The 25166-nt window shown below is 37.0% G+C and overlaps 1 protein-coding gene across 4 annotated transcripts in view; it reads right to left on the bottom strand.

Annotated features, from left to right (window-relative positions):
• STK39 (serine/threonine kinase 39) overlaps nucleotides 1–25166 on the bottom strand; it is an 86985-nt gene that overhangs the window by 5829 nt on the left and 55990 nt on the right. For all 4 annotated transcript variants that reach the window (XM_033064414.2, XM_033064413.2, XM_033064411.2 and 1 more), the window contains exons 14-15: nucleotides 14238–14290; nucleotides 12310–12378 (exon numbers count right to left, since the gene is read on the bottom strand). In XM_033064414.2, coding sequence (XP_032920305.1) covers nucleotides 12310–12378; nucleotides 14238–14290 — 122 coding nt within the window. The remainder of the gene's footprint in view (nucleotides 1–12309; nucleotides 12379–14237; nucleotides 14291–25166) is intronic.

Below are 25166 nucleotides of genomic sequence, written 5' to 3'. Positions count from 1 at the left end.
GAAAACCAAATGATAGAAAAAAACCAAAAATCTACTAATTTTCAGTTTAGTCTATTCCATAAACAGTTAACAATCACACAAATGCAAGTGCAAGGAAGATGGGAGAATCATATAGCCAAGTAAAAGTTGATGGCTGGCATCATTTCTATCATGTTTGTGCTATAGCCAGGGTCACTATCAGCATCAGCTTCTAGCAGAAGACTGAGCTCACTGTCCCCTCTAACTAGTTTTATGCGTGTGCTTCTCTTCTTTTTTGGGCTGGCACTACCACAGACTCTAGGTGATATGTTACAGCTCACTACCAGGGAAAAAAAAAAAAAAAAAGTTAAAATATGAGAGTGATATGAAAATATGAAGAGCTGATCTTCAAACTACTCTCTTAGAAAACATGATCAAGATTTGTCAAGTAACAGCAATAAATATTTTAACAGGATGAACTGAGGTTGAGTGTCCAGAAAAGTAAGCTCTATCCTGTAACAGAAATAGCAGGAAGGAAACAATTTACTCTTTGAAAACAGAGGAGAATGCAGGAAATTAATAAACACTTTTTCTATCAAGACAGCTAAGTTACATTTTAATTGTTTTGACAATATTGTTACCATTAATCTTGACCCAAAAAACCCAATGTCTGCTTCCAGCTTTGTATGTTTATTAAACTGGCTCCCCAGCTTTGCACAGTCACAGATTCTGAACTAAATCAGACCAACTCATTAAGATTGATGTATGACCACAAGATGTCATCAACAGGATATGAGAATCAGATAAATATTTCACACCTGGAAGAGCAGTTTAAACAAGATTATAAAAAGGAAATGAACAGGTATTAAGTAGCAGACATTTCTTAGTACATTGACTCGGTGAGTACCATAAAGCAGAGAAGCAAGAAAGATGCTGCCCATAAATCTCTCCACATAATTCATATGGTGGAAGATACACACCAAACATTTGCACATTCCATGTCCTACTGCTACAAACTTAGGTTTCTGCTTCCTCCATCTTCTAACATTGTGATGAAAACATTTTCACTCCCACTGTGCCTGATCATGCATGATCCATTGTGTAATAAGAGAAATTCACCTCACAGGGGAAGTACAGTATCTAGCAAGGGAATTTAGAGAAGTAAACAATTAGGCCAATCTACCACGGTTAAATGCAAATCAATTTTTCTCATTTTCTTTATACAATTAAAATGGCATCAAGGATTGTTCATACACTTGTAATAAATTTGACTGGAAACAAAAGTGTGTTTTAAACTAGAAACAGGCCTTAAAAGCAAGCATAAGGTACATTTTGTAGAGAACACTTTTTGTAAAGAAAATAATTAACCTTCATAGTTAAATGAACTCAACTACAGGCACTACAAAAGGAAGCCTTTCCATTTTTAAAGCTTCATTATTCATAAACTTTTCCATTCTAACAATCACAAACAGTTTTTATTTTAGTCACACAATTCACTTCCACAATTTTTTAGTCAATTTTATTGCAATACCTCCTACCTGAAAAAATACATACAAATACATATAACACTTTTCATTACAATTAATATTTAGAATCTAAGGAACATTCAGCCTCATATCTCCTGAAGCCAGAATAGAATAACTTCAACTTTTTATATTTTAAAAATTTATAAAATATGATCAAGAGCATCTCTGGTTTATCCAAATCTCTGTAAACCATATCTTAAACAAAAAGCCACAAATCCTCTAGCTAGTCCTAGCTGGCTTCATTGAAATAAAGACAGTGCTACAAAACCCAATAGGCATTGGGTCCAAAGACTTCTAACTTCACCTAAATAAAATGTTACCAAATTCAGTGCATGCATGTCTTTAGGAGGGACAGCCTTTCATGTAGTGTTGTTTCATGACCAACTGTGGAACAACTAAGGCAAGCCAGCATGCTGCTGGGCTATTCCTCCAGAGCAAAACCCTCCAGCTGCCTTAGGCAGTTACTGGTAAAGTATTATTACTGCATCTGCAAACAGCAGCAAGTGTTTTAATGAACTAGCATACAGTTGGGTAAGGGGCATCAAGGATGTCATAGGTAGTATCAAAGTCTTTAAAAACCATAACCTTTCCTGTGGCTGATTGATTCTTTACCAGGGAAGAGATTAAAAATTTCAAAGAGTAAAAATAGCAAAATTACATTTCCAGTATATGTAAATAGTTAATGTTAATTACTTTGTTATTGTTGCTGTTATTACTTAAAAACTGTATCAGAAATGACTGGTATTTTAGATGGTTATCAGTCCTCAAGAAGGCCGAGAACAGAGCTCAGGAAAAGGCTACAGGGACACAGTTTTATTTATTCATTTGTCTTTACTTTTAATATGAACTCAAGTCAGAAACTTTTACATAGTAAATATGATTTTTTTTTTCTGATAGACCATAACTAGACTGGGACATGTGTAATCAAATAGAAGATTAGGAGGACTTAAGGGAGAAATGTCACATATTAAAGGTATGCTTGAAAATGAGAGAGAGCAGACCTATAAAGAGTCCCTAATTTTAGAATAGAAGTTTACATTAGGAATAGTCACACCTGCAGTTTCCTACATAGAGATCTTTTCAATTTTAATCATAAATATTCAGCATTTTCAAGTACAACTAGCATTTCAACTCTGACTTTGGTACTGTGTTTTACATTTTCTGGCCTTTACAGAAAGGCAAGAGAAATCATTTAGCCAAAATAATGTCATTAATCACAGTCAATCAAGCCACCATGAATTCAAATCCTCCCAAAAGGCTACCGTTTCTGCAGTATCTGAAAGCATATATAATTATCTCCAACTAAGAGCCAAGTATTTGCACATACTTATGTAGCAAAACCATACTGTCCTGCTGGTATCTTTTTCATTTTTCTCTTTGCTTTTGTTTTGCTAGGTCTTGCCCTTATTTAGACCACAAGGGCAAAAATTAAAGGCAACCATCTGGATTTGGAGACCTAAAGTCAGTATTTCAGGAAACTCTATATGGTTCATAAGCTTTAGGGATGAGACAACCATTACTCTTTTCACCTTACTGCAAGCCAATCCTTCTAGGACCTCAGTAAGTACACAGCTTTGGATGGGTCCCCCTGCACCTAAAATGATTGAGATCTGGGTTCAAGTGGTAACTGAAATCCTTTGGAGCCTGATGAAGTCACTTAAGAAAAACATAACCCATAAACTGCAGGTGTCCATGGTGTCCCTAGTTCAGCTAACTTCCACTGGAAACAGAGCCTGCAGAACAGGCAGGAGAAGCCATCTAAGCAGGTGAAAGTCCTTCCTGAATGCCTGCAGCCCCTTCCAATTATTTCTCCAGAAGGTCTGGGGATCCCATACAGTGAGGACATCCTCAGAATTATAAATACAACCACATACCCTACAGTTGAATACTCCTCCTACTTTAAATGCAATGAGACTAAGCTACCATTTGCAGTAAATATAACTGACTCACCACTCCTATAAATATATTTCTAAAAATTTTGGACTATTACTAAACTTCACTAGGGATGCAAATTTCCCCCAAGGACACCAAAAAAATTCATGCCAGGCATACACTCATGACAGTAAAGAATGCTTTCACTTACAAGCAATTGCTGTTACTGTTCAGCCCTATTCAGAATTACTGGTCACTTCAGGCGAGTAAAAAAACATAATTATTTTTAAGTGGATCTATTAGGCTTTATTGATTAAAACCTCCCCCAGCTACTGGATTTAGACATTCAGGAAAATTACTTACTAGGCTGAGGCTGACTAACCTTCCTAGTACAGTTCACTTGCAAAGTTCTAATTTGGCTTAAATGTGACAAATGAGACTAAACTTTCTAAATGCTCCGTTTCTAAATGAACTCAATCACAGCTGAAAACAATAGTGAGGAAAACAAGCATCCCATTCTCACCACCTTTCCCCACCCCATAATACCAACAATTCTTGTATTGCAAATGGTGAACAAAGTCAATTTAATACAGAAACACTGTCCCTAAAGTGAAAAGGAGTTTCGCACTTGGACTTTCTAGAGAGGCAGGAATAGTTTTCTCCACTGATACTTTAATTATTTGGAAAAGTGAAGAGCATTGTAAAATATATGTCTCTTTACACCTTAACTCTAAGTTAAGTATACTGCACTTCCTACTGACAAAGTCATTTCTCTTTATAATACTTTGAAGTCATGCCTTGGATGTTGTACTTGTGAAATTCATAGATTAGCTTGACTGCAAGCAACACTAATTGATAATTAAAATCCTTTTGGGAATTCACTGTTTCTGTAAGACCTGGATATTCTATACTCAACTTTTTTTAGAGTGTTTTCTCAATATGTTATGACCATGCACCTATAAAAGTCGGAAGAAGAAATATAAACAAGAAAAAATTAAGTGGTGATGGAAAAATCTTTGCCAGCAGTAACCTCAGGTAAATAGAGTATACTTCAGATCATGCCTTGGAGCAAAAGCTCTCTTCAAACATTAGCAGCAGTTAGGACAAGAGGCTTTTTGTTGTTTACAACAATAAATGAGGTGCTGTTGGCTTTCTTCAGGAGGCTTCTGAAGGACATATAATCAACCTACACACCACAAATCATTCCAGGTTCTTCTGCAGTTTTGCTCAGTGACAAATGGTTGTGCCACTCTGACAAAATAAGTGTGTGCACTTGCAGAACATGCAATAGGAGAAAAGGTCAAACCCAGCATATAAATATACAGAACACAGGCTGCTAATTGCAGATGGAATAAATAAAAAAACCCACATAACTAGAGGCTTTGGCATGTATATAAAACAAATTGTTTAATTGTTGCTATATTGCAATTTTGGCCAACCACATAAATTACAGTTTTTAAATGAGTGATTGATATGAGGTAACAGAACAAAAAAATGCCACCTTCAAGATCTCACAAATATAAGAGAATAACCACACTTTGGGCAGTCTCAAAAAGCTGTTTTGCTCCTGTGATGTGACAAAGCCCTCTCTCTGGTTACTTAAAATTCTTAACACGGCATGAAACTTAACCCTAATGGCTTCTGAAGAGGGAAAACTTATGGAAAAGTTAAAATTAATGAGACAGTAAATAAAGCTATATGAAGTACAGTTAAACTATTTCCAGTACAATGCCCACCCAGCCAACTAAGTCAGAGCCATCTGGCATAAACACAGACACAAGCAGAATCTAAAGCTTGAGATCATATTTCTGGGGTGCTCTCAAAAGAATAGTGATTCATCTGCTTTTCCATTTTGCAAAGAATGGATGGGCAACCTCGGAAATAGCTCATGAACTCATGCTTAGGTTCAATAGTTTGCAAAGCTATTGCACATTGTAATCTTGAAATTCAGATATGAGGAAAGGGAAGTATTATTCAGGCACAAAATTACTGCCACCAAAAAAAGAGAAAAATTATAACCTAGGAGAAAATGAAAAATATTTTTAATAAGTTAAAAGTGAAATATTATTTATGTAATCTAAAACTCAGTCTATAAAAAATAGCTACCTTCAGCTGCTCCCTACTTCATCAACAGTACGGCTGTTAGAGAAGACAAACTCAAACCTCCACAGATTTATTGGCTTTCCTGCTGATTGTTTCAAATATTACCTCTTCCCCAACAGCAGGCAGTTATTTTACCATTTTCATCTGATACACAGAGTTCACCATAATTAACTGCCTTGGGAGTCTGCTGGTTTGAGGATTAATGCTGTGCTCTGCTCTATGGGTCTTAGGATGCTGGGTGCCTGAGTAGCAGGGAATACTTTAAGTGGAACTACCACTCCTAGAAACTGGTAGTTTTCCTCCAAAGGGCTGAATTTATTATGCACACTCTTGAGGCCATTTCACATATTGCAAGAGGTTCATTTCGATCTATGCATTCATTTATATTTCATACTATACAGTGTTTTTCATGCATTTGCAAGTTCAGAATGAAGTCAAAACTAAGTTTTAGAACCTAGCTAATACTGGATATCCTAACAATGAAAACTCACAGTGGTTAGAGCTATTGGTAACAATTCCTCCAGATCTCTGTCTGTCTTATTATCTAACAGCTCACCAACTATCTGCCTTGAAAGATTAAAGGACTCTTTAAAGAGAGATCAAAAAGGTCACTTAAGTGTAATGTAATTCCATTAGTTCAACCATTCAGGATGCTCATGAAAAAATCTCCAGTTTATGTTGCTCAGTAGCAAGGGAAATATTAAAGCATTTGAAGGCAGCTAACCAGCCAGTGTTTATTGCAAGAGGACTGCAAGGACCTCGACATGATTCTTGTAATAAAAAAATAAAAGAAAACAGGAAGATCAACAGCAAACCTGGCTTCTCTTCTGAGAAAGCTATTGGACACCGATATGGCAGAAGCATTAAAAACATTTAGAAATGTATTATTTATGAAGAGGCTGTCATTAGGAATTTATCAAAGGAAGATTAAGGCTCAGAAATTTGTCTGAATTCTTAAAGTGTGTTGCTGAATTAGTAGATATAAGTAAAAAACAGTGGAAATTACCTCAATTTCAACATTTGATACTGCGATAATTTCCAACAGCTCCCTTTTGCAGCCTCACCATCAGAAAACACAGATTAAAGGGAGCAGGTACAGGACAACAGAAGGCCAAAGCAGTTGTGCTTTGAAAGGAACATCAAGACTGAAAATGGTCTCCTACAGCATCCCAGTGAACAGGGATCCTAGTGAACAATTTCCACCTGCATTTTCCACAATTTAAAGCAATTATTAGCACCACTTGAGCTCTGTGGTTTTTATGAGTTCTGAGCCCCAATACTCTATTCTTTATTCTATACAGAGATTCTAGGTTTAGACTGGTTCATGTCATTTTAGACTTTAAGGACATTATCCAGCATTTGGCACTTCTACCCACAAATAAAGAATTTACCCTTGCTCAAACTGAAAAAAAAAAAAAATCTCAGCACGTTTACAAAATAATAGCAGACCTCCAATGTCTTCACATTAAGATCAATTAACATGGAGTATTTATATGCAGGGGTCACAGGTAAAAACTGGAAAACTGAGGAAAAGTAATAGGCAAGTTGTAACTTTTCTTTAGGTAACTGATGGAAAAATTCGCACCCAACAGAAGCAGTTTTTTATGGAACAGGAGTACTGCATCCAAATAGAAAGTGGCATAAGTGCTAGAAATCTACCTATATAAATTCCAATAACATATTATTAAGCTCTTGAATTCTTAATTACTTGGTATGGATATCTGGTCCTAAGGAAACATTTTACATTGTAGAGTCTGTGCAAAGAGGGGAAAAAAAAATACAATAACTCTGACAATTGGCTTTATTGGTAAATTAAAATATTAATACAACTGAGAAATTGTATCTTTTCCAAGAAAATTAGGAAAAAAAAAGTGGTTGATATTTCAAATGGTTTTTTCTTTCCCTAGAGGATGTGAAAAATGCTTAAGGAAACCACCACATGTTTAAAACAAGCTAAAATGATAAGTAAACGAAGTATAAGGATACTCAACTTTCCTTTATAAAAGGATAAATAGAATATAGTTGGATAATTAAATACTTATCTATTTCAGACCTTGATTCTTCATGTGCCTAATGGAGGAATCATTTAGGAAGGTGAGGGATGAGAATATACATATTTCATCACTTCCCCTTCATTTTGATGATCCTGAGCATTCTAAACCTCAGTCTATTCTCAAATGAACTTTTAAAATAAAAATTTAGCCCTGCTGCCCAACACTGCTAGTAGGGCTATTTAACAAGCTTGAGATATTGCAGTAAATTGTTCTCTTAAATTCTCTATACAAAAGAATGAGAGGTTGAAAAAGTAATTTCCCTGTGACTGAATGTAGAAATAAAGTGCTAGTTTTCAGACACAGGTTTTGGCAACAGTTTGATAATCATCAAGATACTGAAGACAGCTCTAACAAGTATCTTCATAACACTGGATTAGATTTGAAATATAGGTCTATGCAAAAAGAAGGCAGGTCATATTCTGCTATGCATATTATTACTTTGCAATCTCCTTTCCCTATCAGATCTTCACAAGTCCTCCTGTCCCAAGTTCAGGTATGAATTATAGATAATGTTCTGACAAAACTATTAAGAAGATGAAATAGCAGCCAGGCTACTTCAATACCTTGTATCTGAAACCTGAAACAAGAAGAATATATTTAGAAAAGACTCCCTGATGTGCTGGAGTTAGGTTCTGAAATAGAATACATCTAGTTTGAAGAACCTCAATAAATCCTTATTTTGACATACTAACCCCTGTCAGAGAAGTGAATGCCAAGGAAATAAAGAACAGCAAGTAAATTACTATTGAAAACAGGAACATTACATATATTGCTGCTTTTGCAATTTCTGATTCAAATTCATGATTTGTTTCTTTTGTTTTCTTCTTAACTAGAAAGGAAAGTCCTTGAAACTTTGATTCAAATCTATGAGGGGCAGACAGTTTATCACTTACTGTGTCAGGCAAAACTCAAATGGATCCTAATAAGAACCATATGGATTTATCCCTTTTTGCACACTTAATTACGAACTGGTGGACTGCAGGTTGAAAAAAGGAACTTTCTTTGAAAGCAGTTGCCAATTCTACCTTTTTATTTTCTTTAAAATAACTAAAAATTATTACTTAATTTATCATGGCTGTAAGACAGGCATATTCACTACGACACGTGAACATGTGTGAAGAATAATTTGCACACTTGGACAATTTCTTACATCACCTATTTATAGTTCTGCCATAATCCACAGCAAGAGTGATAATTCACCTAACACTTTTTTTTTTTTTTACCTTGAACCTATGTGTTTTCACCACACAGAGAATTCATCACAGTGGGAACTTCCGTGAAACCTGCCAGCTTCACACAATACACTTTCTCCAGTGCACCTTTCATGTCCAACATAGAAAGTCTAAAGTAACTTAGGTGCAATTAGACACAAAAATTCATTAGCTGCAGGTGCACTTCAAGCTTCCAGAACTCCCGGCAGTCTCATCATTATGAGTCACCCTTCAGTGCATTAGCTCTAAATGAGCCAGATGTGTTGAAATATTTAAGTCCTTATTTAAGCCTCTGGGGATTTTGGAGATATTCTTCCACTTGCAATGCATTTGCATATCTTGCTAAAGAGGTACTGAGTTACATACACCTATTGAATGCACATAGGCTTCTACAAAATGCAGTCAGATTTTCACTAAATCTATATGTTTTCTGTCTGGATAACATATTAAAAGTAAACACAAAGTATTTAGTCTATGTAATTTAGTTGTAATTAATTGGTAAGAATCTGTTAAGGCATTTTCTCATTAGAAAGTTTATGAGCACACTGAGCTTTGGAATAAATAAAACTGTAATACATTTAACTAAAAATTCAGTTATTTCACTCACTTTGACCCACAAGAAAAAAAAACAAAACTTCTAAAAAATTTCCTAAATATTACAAAAATTAGTGCACCTTACTGATATTAAATGACAAACCTAAAGTGCCTTCAAATGGTAGTGCTATTCCAGTTACCCACCATACAGGCTCATTTCCCTCTCTAGTTTGCTTTTAAACAAATTCTCTGTGCTGATTCCCATGATCAAGGGACCTTCTGTGAAACAATGCTAAAGGAAAAGAAACCAGCCAATCAGAACCAAAACAGAACGTGCAAGCTGGGATTGTTCCTTTTCTGCAGAACAGCTACAGGTGTAGAATTTAATGTACATCAGAAAGAAAATCTTCCTGGGAAGCCTGTGTTAAGTGAAGCAAATCCAGCAAGACTCAAAACGTGAAGTGTGTTGATGTTTAGAAGCAAACTCTATAGAACTTAATGTGTCAGCTGGTAAATTCTATACACTAACAACTTCAGCTCACACATGACATGGCCATACTTTCCACAACAGCTTTTACTAACTCCTATTTAAATGTCTTTTCAGAGGATCAGCCATTATGCCAACAAACTGTTGAGTTCACCATCAAACCAAGTATTTTCACCTTTGTCTTTTTCCAAGTCTCTACATGTTTCAACATCCATGAAAAGAATCTACAGGAACAACTTTCTTGAGACTATCTCAGAACCTTGTTCTCATTCAGGTTACAAAGGCTGAATTTCTGCCTGCTTCAGCTAAAAAATGAAAGGTAATTTATCACCTGCTTTCAATCTGGAAACTAATGGAATCACTTCTTCTGGTGAAGAAGGTAACCAAGCTCTTCTATACTATTCCCTTCTTCCTGTATAGAAAGATTTTAAACCTTTTGAGTGAACAAGGTGCTAAAATAATTTTACACAGAAAATTAGTTTTGTAAGCAAATTTACATTTTAAGCACCATCTGCTCTCTTATATGATCTCTGGCTTTAAACTGAAACACTTCTTAAGATTGCACTGCTAAAGTGAAATATTCTAACAAAGTGAAAATTTAATTTTTTACTTAATTAAAAGCAAAATCACATTTTGCAGAACTCTTCTTTCAGTAAAATATGAAATGTAACAACGTCCAAACATATTTGAAAACTTCACAGATGAAACAGACACAAGATTATAACACAAATTCACTAAAGAATTTGTGCCTATGGAGCTTGAGGCAAGTTATATAATAAAAATCCACCATATAAAATAAAGATTAATATAAACTAAAAATAATTTTATGAAATTAAATGAAATTAAATTGATTGAAATTAAATTAAATTAATGAAATTAAATTTTCATTATATATAAGAAATTTTATTTCCTTGGATTTTTTTTTAATACCACAATAAAAGACAAAACATGAAAATACAGAAGGAACCAACATAATCCTAAAAATCAATTCAAAACAGGGACTAAGCAAAGGAGTAAACTATCACTAACTAGACAGTGTCTCTAACCAAGCCTGCTAGGGAAAATCCTTGATCCTTGAAGAAGTACAAATATTTAAAGTGCTATCAATATGGGATGGGAATTTGTCACATGAAGGACATCTATTTTCATTTGCCTTTCCCCCATCATGCCCCTTGCAAAATGATAACAAATTCCATTCATGCTGCCATTTTCACAGAAGTACTGGCATTATGCACTGAATGAGAATTTTGCAGCACAGGGAAAATGAAGAAGGGAAAAGATTTCTCACTGGGTCCCAGCAGGACTTGCACTGCAGCATCACCAGCTGTGACTCAGAGTGCCACCTGATTGCCCAGGCAGGTGGAATAGTAAACAAATAACAATTCTGGTTTTGGCCAGAAAAAATATCCTTTTTCTAAATGAAAATTCTACCAAAAATATCATCAGCAGTATGGTAACGACATTTTTCATACTGGATGTTTAAATGACAATAAACTAAGGCCAAGCAACTCCTCTTCCTGAACCCTCAAAATAACCATGCAGTAGAAGTGACTTTAAGAGTGCCTACAGCTTGTACCATCTACAAGCATCCCTAAAATACTTTTTCTTCAGAAATAAAGGTAAAAGATCAGATAGCAATTTTAGTTCTTAGATCAGCTAGAATTAATGTGTATTCTGATCATCCAAAAGCAAAAAGTACTGGCATCTCTCAGAAAGTTTAACTACAAATGCAGTGAGAATATATTTTAGATAATCTTCCAGGCTAGTCATGAACTCCTGGAGTTGTAAAACACTCTCCCTACCACTGAGGAGTTTGGTAAGGAATAACCTACTGGTAAGAATTGTTTCTGACCACAATACAAAAATTCACCTGGTTGTATTCCTCAATTCAGTTCTCCCTCATCTAGTATATACTATCGCCCTCTGATTTTACTGACTATACATCTACTGGTCTTGAGCATCGAAAACAAAGGAAGAAGATGCAAAGAAATAAGCACTTCCAAATTATTTATCTTTAGAAGGCACTGAATTTCAAGCAAAAAAAAAAATTAAACCATTACTAAGCATGGAATAGAAAAATAAAGAAGCATCTTGCAGCCACCAGAAAACATTTCTGATTACCCATTTTTTACCACAGAAATAACACTACTAGATGCAATTTCCATTGGTCCTAAACACTGTCTTGCTCCTCCTTCTATGAACCCAAACAGAAGACTTACTAACTTTAGAGCTGCCAAAGCACACTCTGCAATATTCAACAAATCATTTTATTGTTTAACAAAAATATGAAGTTATCACAAAAATTCTTAATCATAGAATTGTCAATAATCCTTCAGGAGAACTGTATTATATCACCCCTCTCAAACTACTGAAGTGATCTGACTTCCAAAAGCAATCCTTGGACTGGTATCAAAATTGCCTTGTTGATTGAACTATGAATACATGAAAGCAAAATTAGGACAAAAAAGATTTTCTGAAAACCAGCATCACAGAAAACATTTTTTCACATCCATTTAACACAAACTTGTCACAAGAGCATAATTGCAAACAAAAATGCAATTTACCTATAACTACATCATGGCCATCAACCAGGCCTGCAGAGAACAGCTCCTGAGAAACGCCATCTGCTGTGTCTGTCCAAAAGGTGAAAGGAATACGTGTGAGAGTCCACAAGAACAACAAAAAGTATCAGTCATCCAATGCAATTTAACAAAAAATATATTTTAGTTCCAAAACACATGCAGACAGGATTGAATTCAAAATTATGTTTAATTAGGAAGAAAAAAGATAATTATCTTATCAGCCTCTGCACAGCAAATCACATAAGATAATGACTTGATTCATTGCAAACCCCTGAAGACCTCTCCTGGCCACTACCATTTCTCCTCTGTTATCTAATTACATCCTCATAGACATTTTACAAGTTTAGTATCTTCACAACCAAGAAAATAAACAATGCTTTAGTGTTTATTTTCACAGTTTTCTTTATGCCCTCCATTGTTCTGCATATTCAGACAGAGACAGAGGGAACAGGCTTTCTTGTTTGTTACAAGTCGGGTAAAGGACTTACATGAACAGTCATTATTTTGAGATCCAGGTTTTAAATAGCTTTTAAGTATTGTGACTCAGAAAATTGAAAGCTTTGGATGGATTTTCTATTAACTGCTGTACCTGAGTGGGTTAACTCCTAAGTCCCTGTGACTAGTACTTGCCCTGGATAAAGACTTTAGAAGGTTTAGATGTAAGTAGGCAGGAACAGCAGGAACAAACCTAAATTCTGGCTAAGTCTCAACTGTAATGTGGCCCTAACACCAGACACCCTAATGGAGCTCATGCTTTGTGGCAGTTACACAAAGTTTTATAATTTCCTCAAGAACCTCCCACACAGTGAAAAGCAAGGTAGCTGAGCCAGCTGCAGTTTCTGGAGATGAGAAGCACAGCTGCCTTCTGGCTGCCTCAGTGACTGACCATAAAAACAGTCCTGGTCTATCCTCTTATATTTGACCAAGCAGGAATTCTCAAATGGCTTAAGTAACTGCTTCCCAAGTAATTATTTTGGCAAACTGAGATGTTATGTGCCCAATTAAGTAACAGGCCTCTTTTGTTTTCACTCATTGCCTAAATCAACAAGAAAAGCAGATAAACAACACAGAATATATCCATGCACAGAACTACTGCACATGAAAGGTACTATGATTTACTGTGAAAGAGATACCTCTTCCAATCTGGATTTATTTTTAGGTGGAAGCTCTTTGAAGGCTACTCTAAATAAAGTGAATACTGACTTCTAAGGAATATAAAATAGGTTCATAGTTCAAAGGCTTGCAGTTTAACAAGAACGATACCTTCTTACTCAAAATATTAGCCTTCTGTGCTTTTCATCCCAATAATACTTGGTTTTCTTCAAACAGACACAACTGTACAAGTTCTTACAGCTCTTAGCACTGGAAAGCCTAGAGTTCTGTAAGTATGCAGTACAGTTTAAAGTTTCAATACCAGAATTTCTTTCTGGTAATAATACCAAAGATAGAGATACAGCTTAACTTTCAGCTGAAGGCAGCATTTGAAAAATGGTGTGCACTTTATACTCGTTAATAGATCTTCTTTTATTATAAAAGGGAAAGAAACTTTAATATTACTACCATCACCACATACACTTTTATGGCTACTATATTTTATTTCCTACAATGTTTTTCAAATGTGAAAATAGAAATATTGCTAGGCAAGATCTTAAATATCATATAGATCATTTCAATAACACATGAAATTGATAAAAGTATACTGTGAATAAAGTCTTCTAATATATCTATTATGCAACCTTGCCACTAGAATTTACATACATTTACAATTCTTACTCAACTGAGGTTCAATATAAAGCTCTGCACAGTAGGAAACATTCCAGAGAGGCAGTCTGCATTAACCATAAGCAGTAATCCGTTTCTGAAATGTCTTTTTAAGCAGTAAGAGAATAATTCAGTTGCAGGAGCCTTACCTCTGCCTGGAGTAAACTCAAACCGTATGTCATTAAGTTCTTTCCTGGAGTTCCTGAAAAACAGTCAGTGCATACATTAAAATGTAATGAAGAACAGAACAACTATTCAGTTCCTAACATTCAAGAATATCTCTGGCCTTGACAACCACATTTTTGTAGCGTGTATTTCCTTGAAAATACTGCTCTCCCAAAGCACCTAGACTGGAAAGACTCCACTGCATTTTCATGGTAGAATTTTTGGAAAACTAGCAAAAAAATATGGTTAAGGTAAAAATGCATTCAGTAACATAAAGGATAAAATAAAGGTCCTCTGATAAATATTTTCCTTTTCACCTTCGTAAGATGCTCTGCCATATTGACTCTAACACAGTTTGAGTCTGACACATCCTCTAACAGCAACAGAACATTCTCTTGGACTTAAAGCTCCCCATTTGAGGTCACATTTATACAAAAATGTTTAAGAGACAAAGTATCCAGCAAATGCTACCTGCTGAAAAGTAGTAGTGATGCACAGTGTTTATAAAAGGGTAAATTATTTACTCAAAAAAAAAAAAAATCTTTCACTGATCATCCTTGTATCAGCAATAAGGTTCCACCTACGCATAAAATGAGCAGTAAAATATTAAATCCCAAGGTTTCCTGTCTTCCTGCTTGCCACAAAGAGTGTTTTAACCAGTTCAGTGTGTGTGACACAGTCATAAGGGAGTTAATAGCAATGTCAAAGAATTCCTTTACGGCCTTATACTGTGTCCCAAACCTCCATCCCATACATGTTTACAGCTTCAGGTTTAGTTAATAATTTCTTCCATCAACAAAACATTAGCCTCTGCAAAACAGACAGCCATCTCATTTTTGGAAATGACAAGTCAGCTGAGCACAGGGAGGAACCTAATTGCTGTAGCCCGCTCTTTTTCTAATGAATAGCTCAATCCACTTGAAATACTAATAGCAACAGAATGTGTTTTGCAGCTCCTTATTCTCCTCAGCAAGGAAACTGTGCAAGCTCATATTTCAGCATACCAGGCCATGAAGTCTTGCTGTGGGAAAACTAAATCCAATAGGCAGGCATATTCAGCTGTGACTTACATCTATTATTGCTTGCTAAATGCTTCTAAGAATATTACAGGACCAAAACCAGCAACATGAAGAAATACAAAACCCAGAATGATTGGCAACACACACAACAGCAAGACAGCAAACCCTGAAAAATGAGTAGGCCACATGCAGTGCTTAAAATGAAAAGTACTCATTTACGGAATCAACGAAATGCTTCAAAGCTGAAGGAGTTTCAGGTTCTCAAAATTCTACTCTAAATAAAGAGCTATAGGAGTTTAAGATCACTAAAACAAAGCTACAGTTAATGAAGCTAGCCAGGTACAGATTTACAAGGTTCATTTACTTCTGCTGTAGAAGTCTGCGTCCATTATATGGAATATTGCACTGTCTATTTTTATTCAACAGAGAATTAGTATGAACCACAGTTTTTCCCCCTTTCTCTCTCTCCTAGAAAAATGTGGATTTTGTTTTAACATCCAACAATAACACAACAACAAAATTTTAAAAACATCAACTTAAGACCCATCTACAACTTCCCTTTTGACAAAAAGTTCTTTTTTAAAAAGAAGGAAAATGCATAGAAATTTAGCATTATTCTTAAATAAGAAGTGTTCTGACTGAATATGTGATCATTTCCTGCCCATACTTTTGAGGAAACAAATCAAGCAAATAAAAATTTTGACACCTTTGCAGAGGTAAACCAGGAGGAAGGAAATGGGTGATATTTTAGGTCCCTTTCAACCCAAACCATTCTGATTCTATGACCAAGAAGCCCAATACATTAAGTTCTCCAATTACATCTTTCTACAGACCTCCCATAAGCAGAACATCTACCACATAAAAAAAAACCACCAAGCAATTAAGAATTCTCATGAAAATTAGCAGCTTTTCACCACTGTGTGAAACAAGCTGCTCCTGATACACTCTTTCCTCCAGCAAGATGCACATGGGGTGCATGTTACTTCATTTCCAAGTTTCAAAATAACCCAAATAAATAGTTAAGGAGTCAAATCAATTTATTTTAGTCAAGGTGAAAATTCACTGAAGGTTGGTATGTATTCAGCAATCCAACTTTGCTATTGAGAATTGTTGCACTCTGAAATATTTTCAACTTGGGACCCTGCTGCTTTCCCTGTAATGGTATACAACTATTCAGGAAAGCAAAACAATGGAAGTTTTGCAAGATTAATTTGCTAGAAGCCTGTAAGTGCTTTTGCTTATTGTTCCATTACCTTCCAGACATTTATTGATTTCCATAAATTATGTATTCCATTATATAATCCACTGAATAGAAGATGCACTTCAGTTCTCCCCTAGAAGCTCCTCATCCTCTTTTCCAGCCTTTAGACACTTTTCTAGTTGTAGTTAATGTCACTGTAACTGCAAATTAGTTTGCTAGTTCCCTTGGTGACAACTGTTTGGGTTTGTTGATTTATTTGTAGGCAGAGTTTCCAAGCAGTGTTTCATTTGTTCCTTTCTTTTACTTACATCCATTACACTCTCATCATGCAGCAGCACACAGACTTTATTTCTGCTACATAAAAATAGGATTGGAAGAAAGGCACTTAGTATCTTTGTGATTAATAATTTTATTTTCTTCATCATTTCTTAATGGTTCCTATTTCCTCAAATGTATTTGTGACAAAGTTATTTCTGTTTTAAAATGCCAACTCAGACCTTTTTACCGTCTCTTATAATCCCTCATGTGCTTCTAGCTCTGTGCCATTACAGACTAATATACCTTGATTATCACGGATAAAACCAGCCCACCCCTCACCTCTTTTTAAAAGTAGTAAATTTTAAATAGTTTTGTTCATTTTAATTCACTGCAAGTTGATTTTCATTATGCACTCACCTCCAACAGGAAGAATTCAGAATGCTTTGAATAAGGGGCACCAAAGCACGCCATGCTAAGCCATTTTGTCAGCCATCTTTCTGGCAAAGTAATTTCAGCATCTAGAACTTCACACTTTGTGAAAGCATGTTCTGAAACTTTCATTATATTTTTATTTCCATCAGAACCACTTGATGTGCACATCAAGATTTTTAGATCTGATTTTCAAGGGAATAATGCTTCCTCCTGGAAGTAGAAAAAGCACAAGGGCCACCCACTTGGCCCTTCACCTACAAACTTTGGCAATCCTGTCATTAGGATATAAAAGAAAGATATTCTGTTTTGAAGGAAGTTATTTGCTAAACATTGCAAATATTGACCAAAAGAAGGATTAGACAATAAACAACTTATGCAGCTGTTGAGATTGACATGGTTCTACTGACAAAATCATAAGACATGAGAGAGATTTCAGGCATTTGCATTTAAAGATAAAGCCTTCAAATAATTACCTAATGATAGCATAATTCCTGCTATAGTCACTTATCTCTGTTCCACATGATTGACAAAAGATGTGATTGTTGAATTAAAACAGAAAATTGTTTGTGCAGTGATACAACTGTAAATTAGAGACATTAAATGTCATTATTTCTTTTGTCCTTAGAAGAATGTCTGTCATGTAAGTGCAATTTAAGAAAATGAGATGTGTTGGAAATTAAACTTTAGGACTAAATCATGCTGGCATACTTTTGATTACGTATCAAGGAGTAGATTTTCTTTCATTTTTCCTACCATTTTTACCCTCACAAATGTATCCATACTTTCTTATGCAGAGTTATCTAAAACATCAGCTTCTATTTCACATAAGCTTCAGCATATTCCATACAGCCCTCACGGGGAGTCCCTATTCCTGGATGAGATGCATCCTACCATAGCTAACTAACTGCATACTAATGTAAGAAAAACATTCTCAGACAAGGTAAGTCAAAAGAAGGGCATGTGCATGTGTGTAAGAACATCCACATTTTGTCTCTGCATTGCTTGTCTAATTCTCAGACTTCAGCTACTCAGTCATTATATGTGGTTTCTAAAGACTGATGTAGGGAGCTAAGTGTCCAAAACTGCAGGTACTGACAGAATGGTAACCACCACAGCTGACTCATGACTTGAAGAGACAACAGCAGAATGCAGAATATGTGTTCTTTTCTAAAACCAGAAATAAGCTCATCTTTAACCAGAACTGTAGAAACTTCATTATGAAAAGCACCATAACAATGGTGTCATATGGCACCCTTCACCAGTCAGCTTTTCCTCTCCTCACATTCCTAATGAGCCCTATTCCCACCAGGACAGGAACTGCCCCACCATCAGGGACTAGTCTAAGCCAGTGTGCTTTAACAAAAAACACACCCCAAAAACCAACCCAACAAAAAAAACAACAAAAAACCCACACAATCTCACTTCACTGAAGTACAAAACTTCAGCCCCACAGATGTTTCTATCATCTAAAATTTGAACTGCATTGAAACTACCATGGAAGCAAAGTTAGAATGGAAAAAAAAAAGACAGCAAAGCCTAAGAAGCAAGGGCAAGGAGTCTGGCATTTGCACTACCTCACTGCACTTGTTGCTGTAATTAAAACCACAGAAGGATTCAAATGACTTGTTCATTTAGACTGGAGAGAATGCAGAAGTTCACATCAAAATGAAGTGGACTAATCAGGGTGATAGGTTGGTTGTATATCCCAGAGCTGTATTCATCCAATTCTCATTCTACATCTCTGGGGCAAGATCTTCGTGCATACAATGCAAGAAATATATTGGAGGGGGGGGAAAGCACAGAAGAGTGGGGTTTGCAGGTTTGTTTAAAAGAAACTTTACTTGCATTTTTTTTCTTGCTGGAAAAAATGCTGGAGATAAATGTTTGGTCTCACCAAATGTCACTCAAATTTCAAAAGGTCATCTGCCTTCTCTCAGTAACGTATCACCCATTCTTCTCTTTCATGTGCTTAAGGCAGAAAGCCCAAGATAAACACATTTCCCCATGTAGCCTGTGTAGCCTTGTTTTCAAACCTTTAGCTTATTTCACAGGTGTTCCATTTTATATTAACAGTAGAATCTTAAGTATTAAATACCTGTACTGATGATCTGTAGTATCTATTTCTTATCTCTCAGTTTTGATTAAAACTTTATTTCAACCTTATTTACAGAACATAGTTAATACACGCACAATAGTGAAATACAAACTGGCACTTTACTTTCAAATTATAAAAAGGATGAGGGAATAAAATCTTGGAATAAACAAGTAAACATATTCATTCATCCCATATTTAAGGTTTATCCAGGTCTCAATCTTCTATACATTTATGTTTCCTGCCTTACAATTTTCTTATGTTTCAGCTGTGGAATGTAGCTATTAATCTAGGGCAGAGCAAGTGAGAATCCTCTCCTACCTCAACAGAAATCACAGTTCTCTTTTTTTCCTGCTCCTGTCCTCACTTTCTTGATTTCTGAAGTCACGATACTACGCACACAGATGAATCAAAGGAGGAATAAGAGGAAGTCTGTTTATTAGTGTAATTTTGTGAATCAGAACTCAAAGGCTCCTGTGGGATCATATAAACACAACAGAATAGAACATTTGTAAAGAAGCATTAGCCTCCTGAGGATTCACCACATGCTTATGCAAACCCCTTTCTTTCTAACATTTTCATGCTCAGTTGTCATTTACTAATCAATACCCAGGCTCCTCCATTACAAATTATTGTGGAGATGGCTCTTCTCAAATTAGTTTTACTTCAGGTCAATTCTAAAATTAAAGGAAAAGGCATTGCTGCTAACTTTCGGTAACAGAAAAAGAGATGTTTGAATTCTCTTCTGCTTCCAGATTGCCACCAAGAATAATGGGACTACAATCCTACAGTATTAATAAAATGCACTCCGAAAATAAACAGCTATTTGAAGTTCATTAAAACCTTACCATTTACTTCAGTGGTTCTGGAAAAATTCCATGAGTTTACAACTTAGCTCCTTCTATATATGTTATTGGAAAAGGAAATAAGTTTAGTATATGATGTTTCACAATGTACAGTAATTTCATGACCATAATGCGCACTGGACTATAAGGCGCACCCCCCGGGAGTCGGCAAATTTTGCAACTTTGTAGATCATATAAGGCGCACCGTACTATAAGGCGCACTTTTTTTTTGCGGCGAAGATCCGTGCCACACGCAACAAAGTAATGAATTAGTAACGGAAAGCCGCAATCATGGAGTTTGCTGGCAGGTACACAATTTGGAAACATTTTTCCACAGATTGGCGTACACTTTCAAAGGTAGCCCCAGGCGCCATCCCTGTGCAGTGGCCCTGGCACTCCCGCCCACCCCCAGTGCTGGCTGGCGCGGCTCAGCGCAGCCGCAGGGCCGCCTTCCCCTTGTGGCTCCGTTCTGCCGTGGTGTTCTTCCCCCTTGCGGCTCCGCAGAGCCGCCGTGCCGCCTGTCCCTCGCTCGGCTCGGCGCTCCTCTCGTACCGCCTGTTCCTCGCTCGTTTCAGTGCTCCTGCCAAGCCATTCCCCCTCACGGCTCTGCTGCCGCCACCCTGCTGCCCGCCCCTCGCTTGCCACGGTGCTGCCGCCTCAGGCGTGGTTCCCTCCCTCTCCCAGCCCAGGTGCTCCCGGAGCAGGGGCTCTGCCCGCAGGATGTGGCACAGGATGGCCAGCATGGACTCAGCCATGCGGCCACCGTACACCTTGAGCGGCCGCTGCTGCCATGGCTGCTTGATGCAGGCAAAGGCAGCCTGGGGACACAGGGACACTGAGGGGACAGTGTGAGAACAGCGTGGGAGATGCTCTGGGTGCCCCGAATCTTCACTGTGTGCCAAAGTTTTTGTGTCCCCAAATCATCTCTGCTCTGGGTACCAGGCTGAGCTCACCTCCTGAGCCCTGCTCTGTGCACCAGGCTGATCTGAGCTCAGCCTGCCCCACACTCACCGCGGCGCTGTGGCCGCCCTTCCGCCCATCCCTCGCTCGGCACTGCCACTGTGGCGCCTGTCCTCCGCGGCTCGGCACTGCCACTGTGCCATTCCCCCTCGCGGCTCCGTAGTGCCGCCTGGCCCTCGCGGCATGGGGCTCCTGCGGCACAGGGCTCCTGTGGCTGGGCGGGGCGTGGGGCTCCCGCAGCGCCGGGGCTGTGGTGGCTCGGGTTGGGGGGCTGTAGCTCCTGCAGCTGGGGGTGTTCGCGGCTCACACTTTTGGGTTGGCAAATTTCTGAACTTTGTCCATTATATAAGGCGCACCGGACTATAAGGCGCACTTCTGGGTTCGGGGGAAAATTTTAGTCAAAAGGGAGCGCCTTATAGTAGTGAAATTACTGTAGTTATAGGACTCAACAGTTTAATACACAAAAAATGCCCCTACTATCACATGATCTTGGGTACAAGAACAGATGCCTCAGAGGATGCAAACACTTGTTAATCAGTACACATCAAGAGGAAGCAGCAACACAAACAGCAAAGCACAGCCAAATGATGCTTTGAAGAGTGGAAAACAGCCAGTGCCAAAATGAAACACTATCATTTGGCTGTTAAGCTGTTGGAATGAGACAGCAGCAGTTACCTGTTAAGGATTTACTGTCTCTATGCCACTTACCGTGCAGAAAAGGCAAGTGCACATTGAAAAAACCAGCCACCAAGGAAATAGTTATGGTCACAATCAGATCAGCTAGGAGCACTGTCCAAGGCTCCAGGGCAGCTGATGCCTTCTCCTTCAAGAGAAGTCTTTACAACACTTCTATCTGTAGCTGAGAGGTCCAAATTGCTTAAGATTCAAAAGAAACTAGAGTGCTTTCTGTCTAGTAGAAATGGATGGTCTATGAAATGTGTGACAGAAGAAACACAAGAAAACTGATACGTTTTAGAAATGACATATATACATTAAGTCCTTTCTCTCAATCCACTGGCTTACAGCCCCAAGTCTACATATTATGACAAAGAAGTGTTAGAACTGGAGACATTTTAAATATATCTATATCCAAGTATGTTGCTTCTCTCTTTCTGCAGTTGCTGATGCCAGAAGCTAAATCAGAAGAACATTAAAAGCCCTTCAGTTTTTTGACTTGCTATGTTCATTTCCAGCTAAGTCAAGCAGCAAATTCTGAAACAATATTTTTTGCCTCAGTTATCAGTGACTCATTTCACTGCACAGGCAGTGAATAGCAGTATTCACTTGTATCATCTTTTCTGAAGTTCACACTTCCTACCTGCTCTCATATATCAGCAGTGGGAATAACTTTGGCAAAGAGCTATCAGGTTTTTTGCAGCGAAGATGGCAATATTGATGATGAGTTTTTTCCTCTGAAATTACTCTGAAGTAGCACATTAGTTTTTTTAAGACAAGTGATAAAGATTTAACTTCTAAAAAGCATCAGTTTTTAACAAGTACTTGAAATACAAGGAAGGGCACACACAATTATACTTAGAATTTATTAATGTGGTAAAATCTTAATGTTTGGTAGAAACTAGAAGTGATCTGAACCAGAATTTTCCTAGAAAGAACTGTAATTAAGTACAGAGAACATCAGTAATGTTAAAAAATCTCCTGGGTGTATTCAGAGAGCATTTCAGTAACAGAGGGGAAATATGCACATAATGATCCACTTTTTAAAATATCACAGCACGCTATGGTTATAGTTGACTTTCTGGATTTGCCTGTAATTTAACTTATCCACTCTGAGTGTATCTCTGAAAGATCTCCGTATGTCTCGATACCAAATATTATTGATCAGTGCACACTTTAAGGAAGCCAAACATATATTAGCTGCATGACTGAAGTCATACAGCATCTGCCTGCCTGATAAATACCAGAGCAACTTAGAGATTAAGCACGCAAAGCCTTGCTTTGTATGCCTCTGCATGCCTGGTGCACAAGAAGAGGGATTATAACCTGTTATTCCAGTGACAAATTCTTCAAGTACAGCATTGAAAAATAGCCACAATGCTTGAAGCAAAATTTCAGTTCCTTAAATCAGAAGGCGTGAAAGGCCAATCATTGCCAGGAGGCTGGGGGTGTTTGAGAATAGAGCTCTGGAAAAGTGATTTTATTTATGAAATCAAGACAAAAGACTTACAACAAGTTCTGCAGGTACATGGAGTTTTTTAATAGAACCTTGTAATTCCCCAGTGCACAAAACAGGCTTTGAGGGGAAGGCACAAAGAAACTTTGGACTTTATCCAAATCCAAGAAAGTTTTAAAGATGTTGAATCAAAAACTCCACGGACGTGTGCATCCTTTCAATGCCAGTGGCTCAGTTTTACAGTCCTGATCACCTGTCAGTATATCACTGTCAAACAAAAGGAGACTTAGCTAAGCCAGAAAGACACCTGAGCCACCACAAAAATTACAATCTGTATATCATCCATCTAAAAGTTATGGATCATGACTAGCTTATCAAAAAGAGTGTGAAGCATGGAAAAAAAGTCTAAGCTTTGTTTTCGTATCTTCAAAGGTTTCATCTGTTTATCCTGCCAAACTTTCTCTTTATAGTAAATCAGCTTCACCAGCCAAGTCTTCTGCTATGCTAAATTTTTATCATTGTTATTTTTTATTTCTCCTCTTTTCTTTTGTAAATAGTACAAAAGAAGGCAGAATGGAATAAAAAATTTTCAATATCAGCAATATCCCTAAATGCAATTGCCTGCATAATTTACAACCTCAGCTGTGCAGGTTAAAAGCCAAATTCCTTTCCATGTAAATATTTAGACGTGCAAATCTTCCTGTTAAACCTAAACTTAATAAGCAGAGAAAGTATATTGATTCCTTGATTCAATAATTATAAATTTTACATTGTTTTGATTAAAAAATATATCATTTCTCTATGAATGAATGATGGTATAGCAACTGCATACAGGATTATCTAGTCATAATGTAAGTAAATTTTTCAATTTTTAATTTATTTTCAATAAAAATACAGCAAGGCATAAAAACATCCTGAAGTAGTGAATAAGAAATACATAATTTACCATTTCTGAAGAGCAAGCTTTGAAGGAAATAATAGATGTAAAAAAAAAAAAAGCAGGATTAAAATCAATAAAATCCTGCTTACTGATTTCAGTCATGATTTAATCATGGTAACACAGGGTATTTAAATGAAAATAAAATTCAGTTCAGTAACCACATCCCCACACCTCCCCGATTCACAGGACAAACCCTTAGAAGTGTTGCCAAAATAAAGCTCAATAAGCTGTAATCACAGGCACATTTATTTCAAGAACCATACAAATGGTTTTGTTTATGATGTTTGTAACTGGATCAATTTCCAGGCCATACAGAAGTTCTGTTACTTTACAGCTGTAAAGCTACTCCACAGCTGGGAGTGTTTTTGTGGATGTTGTCATTAAATACACTTGACAATAGAAGCCACTTGAATAGCAAAAATGTTGAGATATATGTCAATATAAGCATTGATATTGATATCATTGGGGGAAGATATATACCAGCCCCACTTCTTACAGGAGAGATTGAAATGATGGAAGTTTTTGCTTAACATACCAAAACAAACCTATACAATTGTTTTAAACAGAATGAGAATTGAGAACTTTAATTTATAGTACTAAGCCAATTATCAAACTCATTCTGCCCTTAGCCAGAACAGATTTTAGGATTTGCTTGTTCATAGTTCTTAAGGTTTTATTCCTGTAAGTGTAAGCTTCAAACTTAGGTATTGACCAACACAAGAGTAGCTCTACTAGGTACCTCCAGCCAAGTGCATTTTTCTTGTGACTTTACATGTAATTAATTTTTTAAGAAAGAGGTCAAAAAAATAGGCCAACCTAAAAGCAGGAAGATCAGCACTTCAGCTTGTACTGAAACTAGTGAGCAATACCTCACCACCTGAGTTCTGGTACACACAGGAAATCACATTTGACTCAAGCACTAACAACTCTGCAGCTGCAGCACTGAACAGGCAACAACCTGCTACCAGCTACTCCTTGGACCTGTGTCTGCCCAGATCCCCAGAAGGTATATTTCTCAGAACTCATCAAATGCCA

The sequence above is a fragment of the Catharus ustulatus genome, chromosome 7 (genome assembly GCF_009819885.2).
Source record: "Catharus ustulatus isolate bCatUst1 chromosome 7, bCatUst1.pri.v2, whole genome shotgun sequence".
Taxonomy (NCBI): domain Eukaryota; kingdom Metazoa; phylum Chordata; class Aves; order Passeriformes; family Turdidae; genus Catharus; species Catharus ustulatus.
This window is presented reverse-complemented; position numbering and strand designations above follow the sequence as displayed.